The sequence below is a fragment of the Zootoca vivipara genome, chromosome 12 (genome assembly GCF_963506605.1).
Source record: "Zootoca vivipara chromosome 12, rZooViv1.1, whole genome shotgun sequence".
Classification (NCBI taxonomy): Eukaryota; Metazoa; Chordata; class Lepidosauria; order Squamata; family Lacertidae; genus Zootoca; species Zootoca vivipara.
The window spans coordinates 32,608,134-32,626,561 of NC_083287.1; the positions used below are offsets into that span (position 1 = coordinate 32,608,134).

At 41.3% G+C, this 18,428-nt stretch overlaps 1 protein-coding gene across 2 annotated transcripts in view; it reads left to right on the forward strand.

Moving 5' to 3' along the window:
* Positions 1 to 16,096, forward strand: part of CDK6 (cyclin dependent kinase 6) — a 96,709-nt gene extending 80,613 nt beyond the window's left edge. For both annotated transcript variants that reach the window (XM_035128715.2, XM_035128716.2), the window contains exons 6-8: positions 7,168 to 7,218; positions 15,327 to 15,462; positions 15,881 to 16,096. In XM_035128715.2, the coding sequence (XP_034984606.1) occupies positions 7,168 to 7,218; positions 15,327 to 15,462; positions 15,881 to 16,027 (334 nt within the window). In that variant the 3' untranslated portion in view covers positions 16,028 to 16,096. The remainder of the gene's footprint in view (positions 1 to 7,167; positions 7,219 to 15,326; positions 15,463 to 15,880) is intronic.
* The last annotated feature ends 2,332 nt before the right edge of the window (positions 16,097 to 18,428 follow it).

Genomic DNA, 18,428 nt, shown 5'->3' on the forward strand with positions numbered 1-18,428 from the left:
AGAAACTGACCTACTGGCATTAAACATTTGCTGTTCAAAGGTTTCCCATCATAGCAGTCTGATTAGAAATATTTTCAGTTGGTGAGGCCCAAAGCAAATATGTCTCAAACTTGGAAAGTAGAACTACTGGTAGGTGTTTTTAAATAAAAAACATTCTAGCATGTTAGAAAGGAATGGCCTTAATATACAACTGGTGGGACTATACATCACTCCGACACCCTCCTATTCAACTACAACTCCATAGTAAGTTGGCAACCCCTCTTTTGCTGTTACAAGTATGTTTTGATCAGTGAACTGATCAGTGGTTGAAGACTTAAATTTATGAAATGGTCATTCCAGATCCCTGTCCACAAATGGCCATTCGGATAACCTGAATGCTGTCCCATTGCCAGTTTTGAAATAACATTGGCCTTTGCTCATGGAAGAGGGGGCACCTTCATGCCCTTTGCATTATGTAGCAAAATGTCTTGGACTTGCCCTGTTTTCAAAAGAAGCAGTTCACATGGTTATCTGAGAATCATTGGGTGATGTACAGCACATTTTCCAAGTGAAAGAGGAAAACAGCTGTCATCATATTCACTTAATGCTGAAGTTAAGTGGTCCTTACCCATGGTTTTCTCAGTAGTGATGTATGGAAGTGAGAGCTGGACCATAAAGAAGGCTGATCGCCGAAGAATTGATGCTTTTGAATTATGGTGCTGGAGGAGACTCTTGAGAGTCCAGTGGACTGCAAGAAGATCAAACCTATCCATCCCGAAGGAAATCAGCCCTGAGTGCTCACTGGAAGGACAGATCCTGAAATTGAGGCTCCAATACTTTGGCCACCTCATGAGAAGAGAAGACTCCCTGGAAAAGACCCTGATGTTGGGGAAAATTGAGGGCACAAGGAGAAGGGGACAACAGAGGATGAGATGGTTGGATAGTGTTCTCGAAGCCACCAACATGAGTCTGACCAAACTGTGGGAGGCAGTGGAAGACAGGAGTGCCTGGTGTGCTCTGGTCCATGGGGTCACAAAGAGTCGGACACGACTGAACGACTAAACAACAACACCCATGATCAGATTGCAAGTGAAATAGGAAAACCCAAATACTGTATAAGATAGTAGTTTCTTGGGCTAACACGAGTTATAGTCCACAACATCTGGTGAGTAGCCACATTGGCTAACATATTGAATTAGAATGGAGGTCATACTTTGATCATCTGTAGAATTTTACATTACGTTTCATTTCTGAATTGTTTCTGTTTTAATTCTGCTTCTTTTTCCTCTAACCATCCAAAAGGAACCTCTAATGTTGTTTTTGTTGTTGTTGTTGTTTCCAGCTAATTCTTAGAATTCTGGACTTCTCTGCCCAGCCAGGGTTTGTGGAGTGTCAGCTGGTAAAAGAAGCACTACATAGTAAAGTGAAGTGCTTCTTTGTGAAAAGTTCCAAACCTGTAAAATTTTGCTCATCTCTATAAGGCCAAAAGAACAAACAGTTCTAATGGCTGTAGGGATTAACACAGTTTGGCACAAATTGCTCATCAAGACTCTTAGATGCTTTGCTATGACAGAGTAGCACAGTTAAGCTCTCTGGAATTATTCACTCTGTGACTGGGATGGGGGACCTGCGGTCTTCCACATGTTGTTGGAGTCCAGCCAGTAGGCCCCATGGTCATGGATGATAGGAGCTGGGGTTCAACAACATCCAGAGAGCCACATGTTCCCCATCCCTTCCCAATGAGGTCGTAATGCAGCAGAGTCATTGCATACTTGTAAGGGAACCACAGGTGTAGCTAGAGCCTTCTTTTCCATATTACCTGGTGAAAAAGGCAAACAAGATTTGAAAACCGAATCACAGCTTTTTGCATCGGCCTCTAGGAGCTGCACCAGTAAAACTACAAAGCAAGTTTCAGCTTTACAAGATTTCTTATCGCGCATGTAAATAGCTCATTTGGATAATGGCCAAGGTGTGTAATCTCACTCTTTGATTATTATTATTTTTTAAGTTTTTCCCCCTTAGAAGGGAAGCGGAATCTAAGCAGACTTGACTATAATCTTCATGGATTCCTTATCTTGTTTCAAGGTTCATTACCTACTGAAAGGGTTGACATAAAAATACAGTGTCTGTATTCTTTGTCACCTCCCAGCTTCCCACACTGATCTCTCTAGAACAAATCATATGACCCTTTGCAAATGGCAGAATGAGGGCTAAGAACCCCAATGTTTCCTTATAAAATGGATGCCTGGTAAAGCCGCCGTTTGATTGCTGCATAAGCTTCTCCACTTAACAGTCAGCATGCAGTGAGGTTTGTACATTTTCTAGTACACCACAGTATAAATTGAACTAAGAACAAGCCCAACAAAACACTGGAGTGACCCAGTGAGACGGATTTGATTCACATCTGACCATGTGAATCAACCTTTCTGTCTGTCTTTTTTTATAAGCCACTTTTTTCAACAGCTCAGTGCTCAAGAAAGAATACAAACTATATGCATGAGAACAGTATAAATCAAAAAGCAAAACTAAAATTAAATAGAACACAGCTGAGCCAGAATAGCCACTAACAATCACAGTCAGTCGCTTGTCTGTTGACATAAAAATGTATTGCACCGTTTCCAAAATCTTGCTAAAAACGGGCTTTCTTACCTCAATGCATTCCAGGGTCTGACACTCCCCATAGAAAAAGCCTTTGTACAGTTGTAATGATCAGACAGTGCTCAGGGCTGCCACCCCCATCTTAATAGATGTCTGGCCTCATATGGAGCATGTGTGGCACGACAGTCCTTTGAGTATGTGGGTCTCATGAAGAGGTTTAATCTTGAAACCAGGGCCTTTGCAGATCTGCAGCTTTTTATGTAGTAAAATTAGATGTCCAGATGTAACTAGGGGCTCATCTACACCCACAATTGTCCCACCATTTTCCCCAGAAAAAAACTGTGGTTTAGTGCTGAATTGAAACAAACTATAATTGAGTTTTCAGCAGATTGCCGTTGGTTCCGATTTAGCCCTAAAGAGCATGTTTCTTGGGGGAAAGCAGTGGGGGAAGGGAACAACCACTTGGAACCATGCCTAGAAAGCACGGGACAAGTGGTTCTAGGCACAAGACAAGCAGAAGCATGGACAAGTTCTAACATGGTGCCCTCCAGAGGCTATGGAACTCCACCTCTCATCAGCTCCAGCCAGCATAGTTCATCCCTGATTTGGAATGTATCTTCCAACCACCTCCCATTATTAAATGGCTCCATTTTCTGTTTTTCTATGGAAATAACTCAGTAATAACTCCGCTTTGCACCCTAGTGAGTCTTGTATTTCTTGAGCTTGAAGCCATTCTGCAGGTGTCTCTTGAAGAAACTCACAGAGAAGAATCAATAATCCCATTGGATACAACCAGACGTATTTACATATGGCTGAGGTAGCTTTCTGGACTATGTGCTATGTTGTTACTATTTATAAATCATGCTTCTGAAAGAGATTGTGCATGTATGCATCATGTGTGTGTATCAACATTCACTTTATTCTGGATAATAGTATCTCAGACAACTCATTCCTGTTCCAGCAACAGCTCATCTGGCTATAAACTCTACTTCCGCTTATACATGTATATGTTGGGGGGAAAGGCAAACATAAAGTGTATATCTTAACAGTGAATTTTTTAAACGTTTGCAGTAACGTGGAGGCTGTAGCCAATCACAAAGGAAGGCTGACAATTGTTCATGCATCTGTTGAATGTCCAAAAATGCAGACCTACACTAGGCTATATTGAGTCCATAATTTCAGACATTCTCCAGATACAAATGGGATCATAGACAGTTTCTGCTGTTGGGACATTTATCTGTAACAGATATACAATACTTCATTTGTGGGTGATAACATAATGTTCCACAATCTATAAGAAGGGTCCTGGCATTGAGAAGGTTGTTTTGGCTGTTTACCTATACTTTTATGCCTTATAGCCAGGGTTGTGCCAATAGCCATATCTGCCAAGGAAATTTACCTACTGGGATTTGGTTAGTAGAGCTTGTTCATTTGACTTTTGGAATCACATCACTGAAAACATAACCACCACCAAAACCAAAAATCTTTAAAGACGTTAGAAGCAAGAAACCAGCTTGGGAGGTGTTGGAGTGGTGAAGTTCATTAGTGGTTTTTAAACAGAGGTTGAATGACCACCTGCCAGGGATTCTTCAGCTGTGGTTCCTGCATTGCAAGGGGTTGTATCCTTCTAACCGTAATTCTATTATTCTTTCCAGCTTTGTGCCCTACTTGATTGGACTTGGTTACATTGAGCTCAGGTGCGAACTTAACACTACCAGGTTGCTGTTGTGATTCCTGCCATTTCAGTGTGCTGAATGTTGTCGTAATTTTTTGTGCCATTTCAGATTAAACTCATATTGACACCTTCAAAATGGCAGGCCTGTTTCTAGAAGTAAGCACACATTCAGTAGAAGTTTTCCCCCATCTAGCTGTGGCCGAGTCATCCTTTTTTATTTTTGGTAAGGAAATAACGTTTGCTTGTAATCATGCTTAATAGCGACATTCAGATGAACTTCCTCCTGCACTGTGTCTCACATCCACTTGCACAGACATAGTAACTGAAAGGAAAGAAGAGGAAGAAGTATCTGACCACACTGAAAAGTTTCATGCTCGCAGAGGGAGAGCTAGGAGCCAAGCAGAGCTCATTGCAGGAGTTTGCATTTGACTAGAAGTAACTCAAAGTGGGTCCAAATCATGCAGTGCTGCCAGCTGTGGCTTGTGAAAATTTTTCCCATGGTTGGTTTAGACAGGAGGCTATATCTCAAGATGCTGAAAATATTGAGGATTTTATTTTCAAAACAGTCCCTCACATTTCAGCCAATTATTGTTTACAGATATTCTTCAGGGTGCTTTCCAATTTTTTCACTTTTTGCATTTTTGTGTACAGCACAAAAACAGAACTGAGGAGAGCCCAAGCAACATTAGAGAGGGATTTTGTGAGATTATCTCACTTTGGGGCTGTGACATCTGATAGTTCCTTGTCTGCCATTTGGACTCCCTGGAGTCATAACACAAATACCTTCTACTGGAAAGCAAACTAGGGTATTTGACATTGTGCTGTCATTATTTAATTTTGTGGAAGATCCAGACACCTCTTTCTCCTCCCCCCACAGTCAGTAAGCGTGTCTGTTCTAGGGAAATCGCATGTTCCCTGGATATAAGCTGTAGTTTGCTGGGGAAATATGATTTCCCCTTGTCTGGTACATCTGTTTCTGCTTGGTGGTTCCTCCCCATAATGGGAGGTTTCAGTTTTAAATATTCAATTTTAACACTGTTTTTATGGAGGCTAGCCGCTAGACGAATCCAGTAGAGAGGGGCCATAGCTCAATGGTAGAGCCCATGCTTTGCATGCAGAATGTCCCCGGTTCAATTCCCAGCATTACCAGGTTAAGGTCAGGTAGCAGCTGATCCCAAAGATGTCTTCCTCAGAGCTAGTTAAGAAAACTTTGTTTTGTTTTATTTCAGTTGTCATATTACCATCATTCCTCATTGTGTTGCTGTTGCTTTCCACAATTCAGGAAGGTTGAGCTTGGAGCTGTTGCTTCAGTAATAAACCTGTTCAGACTGAGAGCTTATCAGAGGAGCTGGAGGTTCCACCCCTTCCTGGTTCTCTGTCAGGACTTGACGTACACATGCTTCTCCCACCTCTCAAGTAGCTAGTTGAGCACTTTGCTGGTGGCATTGAAGCTCCTGCCTAGAGTGTCACCTGTGGCCCTGGGGAGTGATTGGCAGGGTGTCTGACGGTGGGGTGGGAACCAAGGCAAGCAGGATTGAGACCTCTGGTTCTGGGGTGAGAATGTCCAGATCAGACAGCTAGCTGTTCATTGAGGGAGGGGGAAATAAAAAAGAGAAAAGCCAACCCCACTGCTGCCTGTCTAATTCACCCTCTTAGTAACATGTTGTTGTTGTTTTCAGACCACAGAATAGAACCACACACATCTTGGCAAATAAAAGCAGCTGCTCCTCAATTTAAAATGTTGTTATAAATTCTTCCATCTTACAATTCTGTAGTGAGTTGCTTACATAGTCATTGGACTGTGGTGAGGTTTTTTTTAAAAAAAAATATTGCTGTTATGGAGTTTCTGTCATTTCCTTGAAGGTGACAAAAATATTGGAAGGTTGACGACCACAAGCAGACATTTTAATCGGGTGATAGTGGTATGAGTGAATTTGCAACGCTCTTTCGAAAACATTTGATGCTGGATTGTGGAGAAAGTAAGAACATCACGAGAGGCAGCTACCATCTTAGTTGGCTATACTGTACTAACAATGACAGAATCCAGATATTTGTGTTTGGAAGTTATTTCTCTTGGTTTTCATCTCTGGCTTCCAGCCCAGAATTTGAGGCTGCTGTATTGGCAGTTCTAGAGGGTCCCACGTGGCTCTCCGTAGTGTATTTGGATTAGAAATGGGAGGTCTTGTTTTTCTCCTAAACACTAGTTTCCCTTTCCTATTGTACATACTTGGTGGATTTTGTCATGCTGTGAGGTGGTTTCCAATGAGTTAATCTGTTGAAAATGCTTTGATACTCATGCCTGGCTCAGGATGAGTCATTCTTAAGGAACTAAGTATAATGCTTGCAAAAATAGGCTTTCTACCTTTAATGCATGTGGCTTCCTTGTTGCAGAAGACATAAATAGGTTCCTCATATTTACAATTAATTTTGTTTCTGTTGTTTGGATAAGGAATAGCCCTGACGTTGTCTTGTACATGGAATGTAGCTCTACTCATTTCAAATGCACAACTTATGGAGTTGCTGTCAATGGCACTATTAAACCCAAAGCATTTGTTTTAGTCTTAAGAGACAAGCATAGAGCTTCTTTTTAAAAAGACTTTTCAGCTCTCACTTGGGAGAAAAATATTATGTTGGAAACGGTTTGGGAAGAGTGGATTCTAACAACCAGCTTTTTCTCTCTCAGTGAGCATTGATTTTTACAGTCTCCAATGGTGGGAAGCAACTGAACTGTCTGAAGGTTCCAACAAACCCCGCAGCTAGCATATGTTGGATGGATTTCAAAATGTATTCTTTTGGTTGGTCAGACACTGAAGAAGCTAAAGCAGCCAAGACTGGGAAACACATAGGAAAGCTAGATGAAGGATGTTTTTAAAAATTACTTTAATTACAGAATGTGTTTGTGTTTTCCTTTTCAGGGCACTTTTTCGTGGAAACTCGGATGTTGATCAGCTAGGAAAAATCTTTGAGTAAGTAATAGCTTCCTGCATTTTTTCTTCACATAATTAATTTTTAGTGCAATAAGTGCACAAGAATCATTCATCTGTTACCGAGTCCAGATACTGCCCTTCTAAATAAAACTTCTGTCTTACTTTCCAAGCACTAGATATGCCATATTTTATAGGAGGGGCAAATCCCTTTCTTCAGATTGACTGCTCTACAGAGTGTCATTACAGGAATGTCACCTGCGTCTGTTGGCTATTGTTTTTAATGATGTTGGTGACAGCAATGCAAATCCCCCTCCCCACTTAGTGAAATTCTGTTATTTCATTATTATTATTATTTTAAGAACAAACATGTTAGCAGTCTCTTCCATGTCTGTGTTCCATGAGAACTACCACAGTTCTGGAATCAAGTGTTCATCCTACAATTGTATTGAGTCTTCCTGCTTTTTAAATTCAGAAAGTGGCAAGGCTTCCCCCTAGTGCCTTACAATTTCAGGAATTTTTGTACACTGTATTTCTTTTCTAGGTGTGCCCTAACCTGCTATGCAGAAGCAGCACTGGGTCACCCATCCAATCGCTTTGCTTTTGTTTCATACTATGACATAGCTGTGATGTGGGTCTCCTTTCTCTTCCTTTCCCATCCATTCTCCTGACCTTGTGTTCCTTGCCTTTTTAGATTGTAAACCTAAAGGCAATTCCCCCGTCTCCGCTCTTAAATTGATGTGAGCCAATTTGCCTGCAAAGATGGGTAGATGGGTGGCTACATACTGGCTAGTCCTTCATCCCTTGTAGCCAGGCCGTCTCCTGTGCATACATTATGTAAGGGATGAGAAACTTCTGGCCATCCAGAAGTTGCTGGACTCCAGTTCCTATCAGTCCTAGCCAGCCTGACTGGTAGTCAGGGGTTAGGAAAGTGAAGAGTCCGAGAACATCTGGAAGGCCACAGGTTCCCCATCACTGCTTTATGTGCAGATAATATTTTGTACCACTACAGCAGCTGGCACTGGAGTACCCGGTCTTGAGACGGTTTATGGAGGATTGCTCCTATTGAAGTATCTGAAGAAGTGTGCATGCACACGAAAGCTCATACCAAAATAAAAACTTAGTTGGTCTTTAAGGTGCTACTGGGCTCCTTTGGGAGAAAGGGCAGGATACAATTTTAATAATTAAATTAAATTAATCACTTTTGGCGCTGCAGTGGTCCGCTGCTTGATACCATTGTAATCGAAATGGGACTTTATTTTATGGTACATATTTTAAAATCCTAATTCTATTTGTTTCCCCTAGTTAAGTCAGTATAGTGTTTTAAAAATTGGGATTGAGTGGCAAGTAGCTTCTCTGCTCTAGTCCACTACTTAGAGTTCTGCGTTGTTTGGCACAACAACCTGCACAAATGAAAAGAAAGACTTCCCGATGCCTTTTTAACACACTTTTTAGGAAACCCTTTCTTCAGCTGTGGAAGAATGACCAAGCTATGGATAGCATAGGTCATCAGTCTGGAAGAGCGCCTGCATGCATGAACTGCAGACATGAATGGTAGAGAAGTGATGCTTGGCAAACTCAGGGTGGAGAATAAAAACAAATACTGTATTAGTAGGGAGCTTAAGCTGCTGCTAGGCATTAGTGTGCAAGCCTCTAAGCATTGACTTTTACTTCTTCTTTCTCTCCTTTCCGTTTCTTATGCTCATTTTTATGTAGTCTTTCTTACTAGAATGTGCCACCAGCCCAGGCAACATGACCAATGGTTGTTTTTGACCATCAAGCAAGGAAGCCTAGGTTGTTGGGGATTTGTTTGTTTGTTATTAAATTTATTTCCCACTTTTCCTCCCAAAAGAGCCCAGGGTGGCAATATATCACCGGAAATCTTTAAAAGTAAAAAGAGTGGCCCATACATAGGATATTTTAAAAGTTAAAACATAAATGCTCCAGATCCACACATGTAGCAGACTTCTACAGCATGCGTCAGATGGGTAGATGCCCACTGAATGCATTGAAGAAAGAGGGTGAAAGAGAGAAAAAGCTCCTGTTCTTACTGTGCTCATATTCTTCCCAACCTCAGTTTCACATTTTTATTTCTTACTGTTGACAGTTTAGGAACATTTTTATTTAAGCGACATTCTGTATATTCTGTCAGCAATATTCCAGTATGTTGAGAAGGCTACAGTATGTTGGGGCGCTTTAGTTTAGAGAAAGGTAAGTATAGGGGGACATAATAGGACATATCTGAATTTACTGATTATTTATTTAGCATAAAACAATGCATGGTGTTGAGGAATTGGATAGAGAGCTCATAATAGTAGAACCTGGGGTCTATTCAACGAAGCTGAACGTTAGAACATTCAAGACAGATAAAAGGACATTCCTTTCATCTAGTACATGGCTAAACTATGGAAAGCAGCTGCTGCAAGATATAGTGACAGTAACCGGTTTGAATGGCTTCAGATTTGCAGGGGGGTAAGGCTACCAATGGACGCAGGTGGTGTTGTGGTCTAAACCACAGAGCCTAGGGCTTGTTGATCGGAAGGTTGGCAGTTCACATCCCTACGATGGGGGTGAGCTCCCATTGTTCGGTCCCTGCTCCTGCCCACCTAGCAGTTCGAAAGCACGTCAAGTGCAAGTAGATAAATAGGTACCGCACCGGCGGAAGGGTAAACAGCGTTTCCATGCGCTGCTCTGGTTCTCCAGAAGCGGCTTAGTCATGCTGGCCACATGACCCAGAAGCTGTCTGCGGACGAACACCAGCTCCCTTGGCCTATAGAACGAGATGAGCACGCAACTCCAGAGTCGTCCACGACTGGACCTAACGGTCAGGGGTACCTTTACCTTTTAAGGCTGATGGCTAGCTTTTACCTCCAGCACCATAGGTAGCATGCTTCTGGATGCTTGTTCCTGGAGTATACAAATGGAAGGGTGCTAGGGCACTTATAGCCTTTTGTTGTTGGCTTTTTGGCTTCGCATGGGCATATGGTTGGGCAGCTGAACTACAACTCCCGTCAGCCCTAAGCAAGCATGGCCAATAGCCAGGGGTTCAGAAACATCTAGTGAGCCAAAAGTTCCCTACACCTTTGGAAGATCATGGCAAGGAAAGGAAATCTTATTTTCTTCAGACCAATTTATTCAGTTCTGAAAAGCCACTTTTTCAAATAGCTTTTTAGAAAAGAGTCAAACAGTGCTTTTGCCAAACTTATCACTGTCCAATTTTAAAACTGTATCATATCTGTTCCTGGAGATTTTTATTTTGGACATGATTTCAATAACTGCTTTTTGTCTTTACCAAGTTGGCTTCCATTTCCTGTGTGCTCTGCCCCACTGTATATGACTCATCAGCATGGTTAATTTGTCATGCCCCTGAATAGCTTTTCCTGCGCAGTCTAGAAAAAGTCAGCCCTCAGTGGTTTGGTCTTTTTGGCGCTGGGAATGATCCCTTCAGTTCATTTATATATGGCTTTACTAGATAAAGAATGCTTTGATATGTGCACTGTGCGTTTTTTCATGGCGTAAGAAGCATGGCTGCAATCTTTTTTAAAAAAATAAAAAAGAATACAAATTATTTATGACATTTCTGGTGGGGAAAATGAGCCAGGACATGGCTGAGCAGCCAGAAAACAGCCTTTTCTATTTGTTTCTAGTGGGTGCAATTACCTGTGTGGAAAAGAATTTCCCCATGAATCTGAAAGAGAAAATGCCAACTTGAGCAGCCACAAGACATTCATTATTGCAAGTCTTCTTGCAGCAGCAGGGAAATGGCCAAGTCTCTGTTCCAGCTGTACTTTACTATTTCTAGCATTTCTCTTGCTTCAAAATAAGCTTAGTAGCACTTTTCTGTTTCCACAACTGGCAGCCCCAAAAAACTAATTGCTAGCACAACGATGCTGCTTGCATCTCCGAGTAGGCACATATGTCACAATTTGTTTTCTGCAGACTGGAGTAGGACCAGGAATGGGTAGAAGATAGATCAGGCTCTAAGTGGTAGATCTCTGGGTGCTTTGAAGTATATTGACAAGGGTTCCTGAATCGGAACTGTTTAACAAATATTGATGTTGATGTTTTAATGTTATATTGATTTATATAACCTAGGTTTGATTATGCATTCCTTTTATATTGTACCTCACTCTGTGATCATTTTAATCAAGGGCAGAGCAGAAACCTTTTAAATAAATAAGTAAATAGTAATGGCGACAACAAAATTAGTTCTCCCCGCTTTCTAAAGAGAGGGGGCAGGAATAGAATTCTGTACAGAAGGACTGTGCCCTTGGTTCAGTTCTGGTGCTCAAAACAAATTTCTGGACTCCAAATAATTTAATTGTAAGTGCTTTTTGCACTCGAGTCTGGTTGGGATTCTAGGGTTGGGGGGGAGAGTAGATCCTGCAAGTCTAAAGCCTGTCCAGCCCTGGAGTATGTTATCCATGGGAATAGGTGCAATGCATAAAAAGAGATAAAGCAAAGCATAAGGTAAGAAGCAGCTCCTTTCTCTTTGCAATGGGATATGTGAGAGGAAACAGAGTTTCCACTTTGGTTGTATATGTCCACCCTCTCGAGACAAAATGTTGTGTAATGCTTTCTGTGCTGTTTCAACTCCTTGTCCTACAGTTTCCTGCAACGTTTTAAGCGAGAGCCATTTCTGCCTCGCCTCTCATTGCTCTTTTTGTGATGTTGCTTATAGAACCAAGGGAAGTGCACCAAGTAGTTAAAGAGGTAACAAGTAATTCCCAGGGTAATTGTAAAGTTCATTTGGGATTATAGAATCCTAGGGCTGGGCTGGACCAAAAGGCTATCTGACCCAACTTCCTGCTGTGATGAAGGACCGTCCCTCCATCCATCTGCTGCTCTCCCATACCTTTTGTTTATTTTTCTCATACATAGGCAGAAGGGCAGCTGAACAACCAAATGTGTTGAGCACCTAGGAAAAGTGTTGTAAAAAATACCCGGACTGCGGTCCTGAACACATTCGAGTGGAAGCAATTTCTATTGCAATCAGTGTTGCCATCATCAGTGATGTTGGTTTTCTGGGAAAATTTGAGTGGGAAATTAGAATGCACATTAGGATAATTTGTATAGGGAAATTTGCATCTGAAAATATTCAGTTTCCATCAGAAAAATTTATCAGATCCCCAAGAGAGTATTCTGATTTAGCATGTTGACGTTACTTGCATTTAGTAAGCATAGCAAAATAATTAGAATTGGCCAACCTCAGTTTAGACTGTATTTGCATTTGACAGCCATTCATTGTGACTAATGAACTTATGAAACATGGCATTTTTCTGTGGATAAATAAGCGCTGGAAAGGTGTCCTGCCCACATCACTGGTCATCACTATTTACTGCTATATTTTTTATTTGTTTGTAACTAGTTCTCAAAGTGTTGATTAATATATATTTACATGAATTGCAGTTAGGTCATGAGTTTTTGTATCTGTAAGAAACTTTACAGCATGCTATCTATATGTTGACTGCATATCTTGCATTGCACCACACCATTGCACTACATGCATGATGGCATGCATGTAGCTGCCATCATGTATGTCAGTCCTGGGAATTTGATAATGAAAAACAGCAGTTGTGGGAAGCTGAAGTAACTCACTGTCAGTCACCTAAAAAAATACATTATGTTATGATGAATAAATGCTAATAATAATAAGTATTCTTATTATTAGGCACTTACAGAGTGTCTATGTGTATGTGTGAGTGTGAGTGAGTGAGTGAGTGAATGAATGTGTGTGAATGAATGAAAAAAGATAGGACAGTCCCCATCCAAAAACTCAAATAGGAATGTGAAACATAATACAAAAGGAGAGAAGAATGGAGAGGGAAGAAGAAAACAAATAATAAATAATGAATCACTAGGCATCCACAGTTAATGTATATGCAAATACTTAAGCCTTTATATGCTAAACCTGCTCAACTTCTACTGAAAAATAAAATAATAAACTGATAAAGTATTAGGGTTGTATTCATCTAAGTTTTATTCAGAGAATAATTTTTTCCTGTAAACCGCCCTGAGACCTGCGGGTATAGGGTGGTATATAAATTCAATAAATAAAATAATGAAATAAAATTAATGATATACCTACTGGAATTAATGACCCTAAGTTAGCTGTGCCTATGGATTTTAAAGGATCTACTATGAGTAGGGCCATTGCAAACTATTTGTGACATTTCTAGTGGGGAAAAAGCATTGAATACAACCTTTCCTCTCTCATTAATTGTGGTTATAGTTTTGTTTCATTTCATATTGATTTCATTTTTAGTTATTTTCACTTATATCCTGTTCAAAACCTCCCAGCAGTTAACCTGGCCTCCCAGGCTGCCTCTCTCATCCGGGCTGGGCTTTAATAAGATACCAGCATCTAGTGTGTTTTGTATCCTCTGGTTTTTACCTATTCTTCTTTTGCCTCTCGTCTAATCCTGTTATAAGGCCATTCAGTTGATGTTATGTGCCATCCCAGGGTGTTTTTATATTACATTGTGGAGCAATTTTAAATATCACAGGGGAAATTCTGCATTAGTGTAGGTTTTGATTTTTTTAAAAACTGACATAAATAAAGCCGCTATGATAAAGACAGTTGCAACAAAGGAAGTTGAAAGCTATATTTATGTACAGTGGGACCTCGGCTTACGAATTTAATCCGTTCCGAATGCACACTCGTAGGTCGAAAACTTCGTAAGTCGAGTTTCCCATAGGAAAAGCGGTTTCCCATAGGAATGCATTGGAAACGGAAAAATACGTAAGTCGAGGAAACCGCATCTAAAAACTCGTAAGTCGAGGAAACCGCTTCTAGCCACGAACGGGTTTTCCGTTCGGATGTCGAAAAAAATTGTAAGTGCACGACCACTTTTCCCGCTCATTAATCAAAAACTTTGGATGTTGAGGAGCTCGTAAGTCGAGTTCCCACTGTACTTCTGACTGTACGTTTAATTTGCTAGTAAACCATGCATGCAAGACTCATGAGTTTGCACAATGGTCACAACAAAATCAACCTGCTTAAGGGTGGTCTTCAGCACTAGGAGGAATCTGCAAGGTTATCCTATGCCTTGTGGTTATTGGGTAGCCCAAATCAGCATTTCTGACACCTGCAGAATCCTCCACCTTGAGGTAAAGTCACAGCTTCACTAGACATGCTCACTAATAGTTCCTGGGAAACTGGAGCAGTGCTGCCGCCTTGTGGCGCAACACAAACATTTCCTTTTTGTTTCCCGGCCTTCCACGTGGCTTTGTGCCTCAAAGGAATACTAAATGCCAGTTTTGCTTATAATCTGGTATGAAATGATAGCTAAATATCTCAGTGAGGCATCCATCAGGGACCCCTGCTTCCCTTGCTTTCTACCCGCAGCCCTGTTTTTTAAACCTTCTGGCTTGTCCACTTAATTCCCAGCTGCAATCAAACTTTTAGGTACAGGCAGGGATCTCCCATTCTTCTCTCTCTCAATTGTTTTTCAACATGGTCTGTTTTAGATTCTAATCTCTTTGGGTACAGACACCTGTATGTTTCCCCTTATGTGGCCATAAGCTGCAATGCGAGGGAAAAATAAGAACTGTAATAATAAGTAAACTCTGATATATCCTGATACATTGAGGTTTTTCTGGCTGCAGTCCTAACCCACTAGGCTTGGAGTGATCCCCATTGAATTCTAATTGGCTTTTGCTTTTTTAACTTTGGGAATGGAGGGGTGGAGGATTTTGGGGAGCACAGCTGGCTCAGCTTCTAGGCAGACTGAATCAGCTGCTTCAGGCAGCAGAAGCCCCCAAGGCGACAGCCCTGCGGACACCCCACCTGTGCCAGAGCAGAAGCGGTGCCGGTGTCGGCTGAAATCGTGTGAGGTCTTGCTGAGTGTGCAAGATCACACACAATTGGCACTGGCGGTAGCAGGTATGGCAGTGGCAGGGCAAGGCAGCACTTTCCATTTCACCACAAGAGTTTTAGTAGACTAGAAACATCTGGAGGGCACCAGTTTGGGGGAAGTGTGCTTTAGAGGGATGGTGCCAGGGTGTGGAACAAAGTGCATTTTTCAAATGGGTGAGATATGTCATCAGATAGTGAAAAAGAAGTGCAGGGATGCGAATGAAGCAGTAAAGTAGTGGTGCTTTTCTTGGAGTTAAATGCCTGCTTCTTCCTTCCTTTCTTCCTTGCACAGTGCAATTGGGCTTCCCAAAGAAGAGGACTGGCCCAGTGACGTTGCCCTCCCAAGGAATGCTTTTCCTGCTAGAGATCCGCAGCCCATTGAGCTTTTCGTAACGGATATTGATGAACTAGGCAAAGACTTGCTGCTTGTAAGTGTCTGCTCCACTGAAGCTTTAGAAGCAAGCTGCTGCCAGTATCATGTGGCCCAAACAAAAAGCAATATGTTTTATATATAAGATTAATAAGACTAGTGATGATGGGTACAAATGTCAGAACCTCTGATTATATCTTTTAAAAAATATCTGTAAATGAAGTGTGTTAAAATCTTTTCTGCTCATTTTGGATATTAATAATTGTAGTGTTTTTTCTCTCTCTCATGGTGAATTGCGGCTGGGTTGGAAGCAAGGACACAAAACCGCAGTTTTCCCATTATTTTCCTTTAATAAATGAACTGCTGCCATTATTTGCTAAGCTTCTAAGGGACAGTATCATAAGATGAGCCGTCCTGTTGTCTCAGACTCCACAGTGCCTTCTAATTTGTAATTGTCTCATTTTCCCTACATACAGAAATGTTTGGCATTCAACCCCACAAAGAGAATATCAGCTTACGATGCCTTATCTCACCCTTATTTTCATGATCTGGAGAAATGCAAGGAGAATACGGACTCTGATTTGTCATCCCTTCAAAACTCCACTGAGATGACTACACCATAAGGCTGCTTGAGGTCCAACTTACAGATGAACAAAATGTAGATGATAAGGTCACTGTTGAGGGTAAAAGAACCCATAGCTGTCTGACTGAAGGTTATTCCCCAGAGGCTTTACGCGTTGTCTGAGTGCTTCTTCGGGATGATGGCCTGTTGCTCCTCGGAAAACGACCAAGTTGCCTTCATCAAAGCAAATGCAAGTTGCCTTCATCAAAGGCTTCCAATGACTCCCTCTGCAGCTTGACGTTTGTTTAGTTTACCTGAGGATCACCAGGTGAAGAGAAGCTGCTGACCAGTTTTGCTGCCGTTTTCTTCTTCCTAACATTGAATGGTGCCGCTGTGAATTATAGAAACCCAGTCGCGCAATCAAAACCTGACTTAACCTCAGTGTCTAGGTGCTGAAGTCTGATTCAGTACTCCTTTGGAGTTAACGGTGATAGTCTGTTTGCTTTGCTTAAAAAAAATGATTTCAGAAAATTACTTCCATAAAAGCAATATTTTTAAAAAATGACATTGAAAATACTAAACCTGTATACAGCCTGCAGTTAAGAGAAATGTGTACAAACACATCTGGCTATTGTAATCACACAGGAATGTCCTTCCCTGATAGGAAACAGGAGATTATAATTACAGCATTTTGTTGCTACTCATAATAACTTGTGTCTCTAGCTTAATGCACAAGGGTATTATTAACAAGATTGTGCACATATGGAAAAGGGGGGGGGGAGAATGTAAGGATCACTTCTCTAGTCTGCTGTTATTATGTCAGTCATCGCAAAGTTACCTTTTTTATTCATCCTTTCATGATACTGCTGTACATATTCAGCAGTGATACATTTCAGACATCTATCATGCCCAGCTAACGTGTTTAAATGGGTATGCAAAAAACCAAGTGTTCCTTTAGTATTACCTCCAGATTATTTTCAGTGAAACAATGAAAAGCACATGCTGAAATGTTTTTCCTGTCTTTGGAGAACAAATCTGACTTCACAATCCTATTGTCACTTACCTGGAAGTAAGATTCATTGAACTCAGTGGGACTTACTTTTGAACTGACAGGTATAGGGTTATAGTGCAAGGATGCAATCCTGTGTGCTTTTCCCTGGAAGTAAGCTACATTGAGCACAATGGGACTGACTTCCGAGGAAGCATGCATAGGATTGTGTTGTTAGGAGGCAAGTGCTCGCTACAGCATTGCTTAACATAGAAACACTGAACACCCCACCCACAATAAACCTCAGGCACTGGAGTGCACGAATTGTCCCTGCATATCAACCTCAGATCCTTGACATTTCATGTAATTTAGGATATTTTATTTTTCTACACAGTGAAGCAGGAGGAGCCCTTCTGAATCACTGTTTAGATTGATCGTTTTGCTCTGCTTTCTCTGTCAAACATGCCAGCCAGCTTTATTCAGTAATTCACCTAGCTGCCTTATCACAAATACTTTAAATGTTACATTAAATTTTGTATATATTTTAGTTTTAAGGGTTTTTGTTTAAATAGAATTTTAAAAAGAAAAATTTATTTTTGTAGTATGGTTTTGATGAAATATTTTTAATCCGCGAGAGAAAGATGTACTCCTAGCCTGGTTCTACTGTAGGGATCCAGATGTAACTCTAGGGAAATACTGCGCAAATATGTTACAGCTGTAACAACAGCAACAACCAGAGGGATAGGTGCTGTTGGAAATAACTGATGGCTAGTACTGTTAACACACACAATAATTATTGCTGTGCTAACCCATCCTTTGTTTTTGTTGTTTCAATTTACTAGGGCCTGAACTCTATGGGACAATTGGGTGGTTCTGCCTTTGGGTGCAATTTTATCCCAGGGGACAGGCTGACCAGTATTAGACCCCTAGCATGGGGACAGGTGGCTTTAACCCTTTGCATTACCAATCTGGATTGGGGCTCCCCCCCAAAAAATATCTGTTTAAATGGGACCTTTCTTTGCAATGCAAATTACAAGTGCTGGGAAGCCAGATCCAGATCAGAATGAGAGCACATAGGGTTAAAGCCCACTAGCCCCATGCTTGGTTGCCAATCAGAATAGGGAGGCCAGCAGTGGAAATGAGAACCTATACTCAAGGGCAGAACTATGCTGGTAAGGTCACTTGTAATTTGGCCCTGAACTGTATCAGCCATTCTCTTTTGTCCTTGCATGTCCACTGGTAGGAGATTCCTCCAACATTTTCTGGTGCATTCTCCATGCAGCAGCAGGGAAATGGAAGGATATTGGTGTGCAAAAGTTCTGCAACACAGTGGACTTTCCCCCAAGGTGCTGCTGCTCATCCTTTGCCCTAAAGCCTCAAATGAAGCGTAGAGAAAGCTTTCTTTTGGATGTGCCCTGAGCATCACATAGCACAAAAGGTTTGCTTTAGGTTCAGTGTGTTGCTTCACTTTGCA